General features: G+C 40.3%; 1 protein-coding gene across 1 annotated transcript; it reads right to left on the reverse strand.

The window, feature by feature from the left end:
• Window positions 1–26: 26 nt before the first annotated feature.
• PET117 (PET117 cytochrome c oxidase chaperone) lies at window positions 27–1,668 on the reverse strand. The gene is made up of 2 exons (XM_072140659.1): window positions 1,511–1,668; window positions 27–329 (listed from the first exon to the last, which is right to left on the reverse strand). Exons 1-2 carry the CDS (start codon window positions 1,604–1,606, stop codon window positions 180–182), a joined length of 246 nt encoding a protein of 81 aa, XP_071996760.1. The 5' UTR covers window positions 1,607–1,668; the 3' UTR covers window positions 27–179.
• Between the last annotated feature and the right edge of the window lie 6,578 nt (window positions 1,669–8,246).

Genomic DNA, 8,246 nt, shown 5'->3' on the forward strand with positions numbered 1-8,246 from the left:
AGCAGAGACCACACTAGACAAGTTCATAGAGGATATGGCACTTTTATTAGAAGTCCACGAGGTAGTCTATCGTTAAAGTACCAAAAGTGATCATCAGTCACCAAGACGTGGATTTATATACAAACAAAACTACCCAGAATAATCCTGTTATTTATAACGAGTCAGCAGCATGCACGGGGTTAAGATCTATTTGATGCTTCACGCAAAAAAATCTTCTCTCGTTCAGACTCCAACTGCTTGGTTAACTCAATCTGCTCCTGCAAAAGGCGCAAATTTTCTTCCTTTCGTTTTTGTCTTTCAATATCATGGACGACACCCAAACGCAGCCTCTAAAATCAATTAAAAAAAAAAGTAGTAATAAATATCATTAAATCAATAAAACTGCACATACATCTCTTGTGATAATAAGTTCAGTAATCTATGTAACATGAGAAGATGATGTAGAATTGAACATAGTGGGGCACATTTACTAAGGTCCCTGGGACAGGTTTTTGTCAGACTTTGCAAGTTCTTTTGTTCCAGTGCTCAGTTCGACTGTGTGCCAAAATTTAAAATGCACCCAAAAAAAAGTGGTGCACTGTCAGGGAAGTGTCGGGTGCGCCAGATTCATGAAGAACAGGCAGCATGTTATAGAGCAGATTGAAAATAGTGTCCTATCTGTAGGTTACATGTTATAGAAGAGGAAGAGGAGCTGAGAAGATATAGTGTCCTATCTGTAGGCAGAATGTTACAGAGCAGGAGGAGCAGAGAAGACTAATAGATTCAGTAGTAATTGTTATTTCACTTAAATGTCAGTTTATTTTTGTGGCAGGTATCCAGTGGGTGGTGTTATCATTGACAGCTGTCTCTATTGCACACTTGATATGGTGAACACTGGAAATCACTAAGAAGGACCTTCCACTGGTCTCCTAAGCATTAACTGAGAACAGCTACCACGCAATGAATAACAAGTTATACTTTATATCTTTCAATAAATAAAAAATAATAAATATATATCAGCTCTTACTGCTATATAATATGATGCCTGAAAATAGGACACTATGTACAAACTGCTCAGCTCCTCCTGCTCTATAACCAACAGCCAGCTGCTCAGCTATAAGGCACTGTGGTATAATCTATTATTTGTGCTTTTTCCCCCCACACAATTATGAAAACCCTTTTAACCTATAAATGTCAGGCATCTCCAGTTAGGAACATTTCTATAAACAGAGAGAAAAGTGAAAACTGGTTTCTTTGCAAAAAAAAAAAAAAACTGTTGTGCACAGCAACCAATCAGAAGGCAGCTTGCATTCCTCCAAGTCTGGATAATAAAAGCAGATAAGTGATAGGCTACTATTTCCCATTAATTATAATACTCCTTCCCCTGCGTGAGATAAGCTTCCGCCGTCCATCCCGACAAGTACACAGCACGGGGACCCCATTCTGGTCACTGCGCTCACACAGTCCTGCTTGACCTTCACTAAACCGTAAACGTCACAGATGCCGAATCCTAGGTCACCCCCGCACCCACCTCTCTATCCAAATTCTGCTTCAAGTGCACCCCAACCACGGTACCGACAGACAGGACCACCGAGATACCCAGGACCACCTTAGACCGGGTAGACATGCCTGCCACACTCCGGATGGGGAGGAGCTACAATGGAACGCACGGAGCAGGAAATGAGGCGCAGCGTTATGCGAGGCAACGAGGGACAAACTTCCCGAAGCTTTCATTTCAGTTACTGGCAAAACTGCCCATAGATTCTGAAGCGGGCAGAATATGTGAGCACAATGGAGGGCATTTATGAAAACTGGTTCTGCAGCTACAAGCTGGCGTAGATGTGAGCCACAACTTACTCCAATATCTAGTAGCATGTCTCTTGTTCCTTACCACTACCATCCGATAGACATTACATTACAGGTATCAGATTAAAGGCACTGCAAAGCGGAAGCCAAAACGCAGATGTGAACTGGCTTTAGCTTCTTAAAGGAAACCTACCATTTCAATGGTAGGTGTAAGCTGTAAGTACCGAGCACCAGCTCAGGGTGAGCTGGTGCCGGTGCTTAGTTTCGTTAGTGTTAAAACCGCGGTTTTAACACTTTTTAAACTTTATAGCAGAAAATGCTTCGGCGCTGTGTGCGTGCGCGCGCCTACATAGGAAATGCCACAGGCGTTGCGCGTGCATGGTCGCGCGCAGCGCCGAAGCAGCTTCTGCTATAAAGTTTAAAAAGTGTTAAAACCGCGGTTTATAACATTAACGAAAGTAAGTACCGGCACCAGCTCACCCTGAGCTGGTGCTCGGTACTTACAGCTTACACCTACCATTTGAAATGGTAGGTTTCCTTTAACCCCTTAAGGACGCAGGGTATTTTCGCTAATTTCTCGCTCTCCATCTTCAAAAATCCATAACTTTTTCATTTTTCCGTGTACAGAGCTGTCTGAGGGCTTATTTTGTGCGTAACAAATTTTACTTTCCCATGATGTTATTTATTATTCCATGCCATGTAGTGGGAAGCCGCAAAAAAATTCCAAATGTGGAAAAATTGAAAAAAACTGCATGTGCGTCATGTTCTTGTGGGCTCAGTTTTTACGACTTTCACTCTGCGCTCCAAATAACACCTCTACTTTATTCTTTGGTTCGGTGCGATCGCAGTGATACCAAATTTATATAGGTTTTATTGCGTTTTAATACATTTTCAAAAATTAAACGAATGTGTACAAAAAAGAAAAAAAAAATTTTGCCATCTTCTGACGCGAATAACTTTTTCATACTTTGGCGCATGGAGCTGGGGGAGGGGTCATTTTTTGCGAAATGAGCCAACGTTCTCATTGCTACCGTTTTGAGGACTGTGCAACATTTTGATCATTTTTAATTACATTTTTTATGTCATCTAAAAAGGTGTAAAAGTCGCGTTTTGGACATTTGGGCGCCATTTGCCGTTCCGGAGGTCACCGTCGTCAATAACCGTTTTTATATTTTGATAGATCGGGCATTTTGGGACGCGGCGATACCTAATGTGTCTGTGATTTTTACTATTTATTATATTTTATATCAGTTCTAGGGAAAGGGGGGTGATTTGAACTTTTAATATTTTATTATTTTTTTACATTTTTTAAACTTTTTTTTTTCTTTTTTTTCCCACTATTTCTTAGACCCTCTAGGGTACATTAACCCTAGATGGTCTGATCGCTCCTGCCATATACTGCAATACTGCTGTATCGCAGTATATGGCATTTCTGCTCACTATACATTACAATGAGCCACAGGCTCATTGTAATGAATAGGCAGAAGCCATGTATCCTCGGGTCAAACGAAGACCCGAGGCTACCATGGCAACCGATCGCCGCCCCCCGATGACGTTCGGGGGAGCGGCGATCGGAGGTAAGATGGCGGCGCCCACGCGCCGCCAAATTTAAAGTGCCGCCGGCGACTTTGCCGGCGGCAAAGAAAAGGTTAACACCCGCGATCGGTGCAAGCACCGACCGCGGGTGATAGCGATGGGTCTTTGCTGCGATATGCAGCAAAGCCCATCTCTGTATGAAGAAGGCTCAGCCCGTGAGCCTTCTTCATACAACCTTCACAGCTCCGTGGCGGATATATCCGTCACGGAGCGTGAAGGGGTTAAGTATTTTTAGATAAAATGGGACTCAGGGCAAAAATAAAAGTGGGGCCCCAAAATAAAACTATTTTTATGAACAATCACAGTCAGTAATAGGCTCTTTTTCACCTTCACAATAATAACACTTTGTAGTTTACAAGTAGTAGGTAAGTATCTGTAATATGGGACTGTAGGAGAATGTTATAGGAGACATGATGGGTAGATTGATGATATAAGATGAATATGAAAGATCATTTAGATTTATATATGCATACATATAAAGTAGATTATATAAAGATGGCTAAAAGGATGATAGGAGATAGATATGAGAGATAGATACAGTAGAAGAAAGATAGATGGATACATAGATAGGAGATATATAGATAAATAGATAGATGATATAGACAGGAGATAGATGATAAGCATCTTAACCCGGACATTCAACCAAGAGGTATTAACCCTTTCACTGCCAGGCATTTCTGGAAATTTTGTTGCATTATTGGTGAGAGCAATTTTTACAATTTTGACATTGACAAAAAAAAACAAGTTACAGTAAAAAGAATTATAGTAAACCCCAACAAACCATATATTTTCTGAAAGCAGACACTTGCCCCATCAGATCGGCCCCTCATGAATACGCCGGACCGATGTAAGCTCCGAGAGTACGGCGCTGCAGTGTTTGCTAGCTTTATCAGAAAGGTTCCGATAAAGCTAGCATTTTAACACTGCTAAATCTTGGGTAGTGCTAGGAGCTGCTTATTTAGCAAGCTGCTCCTAGTGCGTTTTTATAGGGTGACAGGTCCTCTTTAAGTCCACAGGGGGCGCCAAACATTTTTTTCCGAAAATTGCACTGCGCTTCACACATATACTATTGTACTGCTCCCTTACACAATGGTAACCCAAATAAATAAATATATATCCATAAAAGATGATAAAAGTCACTTTTTGATTTGCGCCAATATATTAGCTGCGCAATAACAGAACCCTCCACGGTTCATAAGAATTTGAATAAGGACGCCATAGGTATCAAAAAGGCAGGATGGTGTGAAATTAAAACCGGAACGTGTATGTTGTTGGTGTTACATATAACTATTTGGACATGTTCTGGGTCGCGGTGTTAATATTTAGCCCCATTAATCAGTCAATTTTCACAAAAAAACTATCACAAAATAAAAGGCAATAAGAGAGCAATAGTTTTCTGGATAGGAGAAGGTTAAAAACATGAACATTAGTTGATATTATTCCTTATCAGAATGTAGTAACATATAAAGTAAACATTTCCATTATCTGTGAGGTGCAGCAGCTCCTGTGTGCAGAAAATTCTCCCTGTAGCTGCTGGCTAGGGATCTGGGGGCTCTATCTTTGTCTCTGTGACACCTAGAATCTTTTCTTTTTTCCTATGAAAGATGAGAGTCTCCTCTTTTATATGAATCTAAATTTGTGTTTCTACGTGTCAGGGAACCGGAGACATTAACTGTTAAAGTGCTATCGGGAGTGTTTTTTTACCCTAAATGTAAATATCTCCGGTTCCCTGACACCATGAAACACAATTTTAAATTCATTTGAAAGAAGATATTCTCTTTCAGGCACTGGCCCTGCTTCTATCAGGAATTTGGGGAATCGCACATGCAATTTTTGTGCCCTTTCTCCCATTCCAGGCACACAATTTACAGGCGGTTCCCTACTTAAGAACACTCGACTTACATACGACCCATAGTTACAAACGGACCACTGGATATTGTTAATTTATTGTACTTTAGCCTTAGACTACAATAAACAACTGTAACAGTTATCACAGGTGTCTGTAATGAAGCTTTAGTGTTAATCCTGGTTTTTAAAATCCAATTGTCACAGACCAAAAAAGTTCTGGCTTGGGTTACAATGATAAAATATACAGTTCCGACTTACATACAAATTCAACTTAAGAACAAAGGAAACACACCCTATCTTGTATGTAAACCGGGGACTGCCTGTAGTTTCAAATTCCTTGAGGTATCAAATAAATAACTTATTAATGGCAAAAACATTTTTCACAGACCCCTTCCTAATGGTGACTACAGTAATAATCAGATTTTTTTTGACTAGGCCCCATACACCAGAACTAATCACATCTCATGTATCATATATACGCCACACCACACTACAACTGACTGCACCCAAAGTGACCCCACAATATTTCCAAAACACTGTGACCCCTCTGGAGATTATACAGCACCCCACTGAATAAATTATATATATGCTTATATATTTTTCTTGTGTAAATATATACTGTGCCCCCCATAAAATTACTCTAATATATACTGCACACACTCTTAATAAATTATCTCCAGCAACTCTGATAAGGGGTATGGAGGGTCTTAGTTATGAGGAAAGATTAAAACAACTAAATTTATTTAGTCTGGAAAAGAGACGACTACGAGGGGACATGATTAATTTATATAAATATATGAATGGTCCATACAAAAAATATGGTGGTAAGTTGTTCCAGATTAAATCAAATCAAAAGACAAGGGTGCACTGCCTCCGTTTGGAGAAATCAAGGTTTAATCATTAGAGGCGACAGGGCTTTTTTACTATGAGAACGGTCAATCTGTGGAATAGCCTGCCTCAGGCGCTGGTCACAGCAGGGACAGCAGAGAGCTTCAAGAAGGGTTTAGATGCCTTTTTACAGCTAAATAACATTGATTGTTATGCTATATAGGATTGTTTCCCCTAAATCCCTTCCTCATCCAATCCCTACCCTTCCTTGGTTGAACTTGATGGACAAGTGTCTTTTTTCAACCGTATAAACTATGAAACTCGAAAAATTTACTATATAGAGCACCCCCAAATTAGTCAAGGCCTTCATACCGAATTACATTGCATAAAGTGCAGGTGTACCATAATGCATTATAATAGATACAGCGTGCCCCCCCCCCCAAAAAAAACTGATTGGATTTTACTGAGAGCCCCACAGAATAAATAATAATAGAAATAATGTCCCCCAGAATAAATGAAATTAGATCTACTGACCCCTGAATAAATCATTCTGCCCCCAAAATAAATTATATTAGATCTAGTGCCTCCCAGAATAATTGAAAATGATAAATGACTGAAGGAACTGTAAAAATGGCTTATACTCACTTCTCTCACTCCTGTTGAACTGCGGCGCCCCTTGCCACTGCCAGTCTCTACAGCCTCTGCTACAGCTTGAAACTCCTGCCATAGCAGGCATGTGGCAGTGGCTGGGACAGCACCGTACTGTCAGTGCTGTGGCTGAACTGGAGTGTGGATAGAAATGAGTACATGGGGGCATATTTGGGGGCGTACGATAGCGCCCCCCTTCCCCACACACACACTGCAATAAGCTAGCATTTGCGATTATTTCAGGGCCTTTGATAAATATCAGAACACAAAACCAAAAATACCCCTAAATGCAGCCTCTGCAACAATGCACTCAAAATACCAAAAAGAACCAGAGCAGCAATAGATTCAAATGTATAAAAATAGAATTAATCTTTATTGAAAATACACAATTACAGCATATATAATCCTCAAATGGGAAAAATAATAAATATCATATAAAGGGGACACAAATAGCCCCCTCCTGACGAAGCATTCGTGCGAAACGCGCGTTGGGGTGTATCCTTTGGCTTTCCCCTGAAGTGTCCAGTGTCCATCCATTATGTTTTCGGGTAAGTGTGCAATAGTATTGTGATGTTTTTTTACCAGCACTGGGTGGTACCTCCAGTGTTGTGTATGGTATATGTATCCTTTACTGCACTACTGCCACTTTTTGCCCAAATGTATTTGAGTCTAATATTATGACCATACTATGTGTACTTTCCAATATATGATTTCGACTCTGGACTAACAGGGGTGGCCACCGGTCTCCTGTATTGCCCTTTTTTCATCTGGGGCTATTTGTGTCCCCTTTATATGATATTTATTATTTTTCCCATTTGAGGATTATATATGCTGTAATTGTGTATTTTCAATAAAGATTAATTCTATTTTTATACATTTGAATCTATTGCTGCTCTGGCCCTTTGATAAATATCCCACATGGTCTTTATAATTTTTACAGAATAATACTGGGTAATGCCACCCAGAATTAATTACATTAGATCTAGGGTCCAGCGGAATAAATAATAATAGGTATAATCACACAGGAATAATTATATTAGATCTAGTGCCCTGCAGAATTAATTAACACAGTTTTTAGAATGGAGAATAAAATAATAAATGAACTTAACTTTCTGTGCTCCTGCATCCTCCATCTTTGCCTCCCATCTCGGGTGTAAGGGCTGGTTGGTAATTTTAGCCATAATTACATTAGTACTCAAGCAACAACACTGTGACTGAGCCCCTCACAGTAGCACCCCCAAGACTGCCATGATCGTGGCCCTGCTTGGAAGGGTGACTTATATGATTCTGCCTCTGATAACCATATCAGCTGTAGGTAAGTGCCTATAGTGTCCTTTACACTCCTCCAACAGACACCCACAGCTGAGATGGGTATATTGAGGTTCTGCAGCAGCTGAGATGTGCTTAATGAGGTTCTGCAGCAGCCATGGGGGGGGGGGGGGGGAATTGGGGGCCAAAAATGCAATAAAAAGTGATCAAAAAAACCTATCTACTACAGAATGGAACTGGTGTAATGTACAGAATGTCCAGCAAAAAACAAG

The sequence above is a fragment of the Engystomops pustulosus genome, chromosome 3 (assembly GCF_040894005.1).
Source record: "Engystomops pustulosus chromosome 3, aEngPut4.maternal, whole genome shotgun sequence".
Classification (NCBI taxonomy): domain Eukaryota; kingdom Metazoa; phylum Chordata; class Amphibia; order Anura; family Leptodactylidae; genus Engystomops; species Engystomops pustulosus.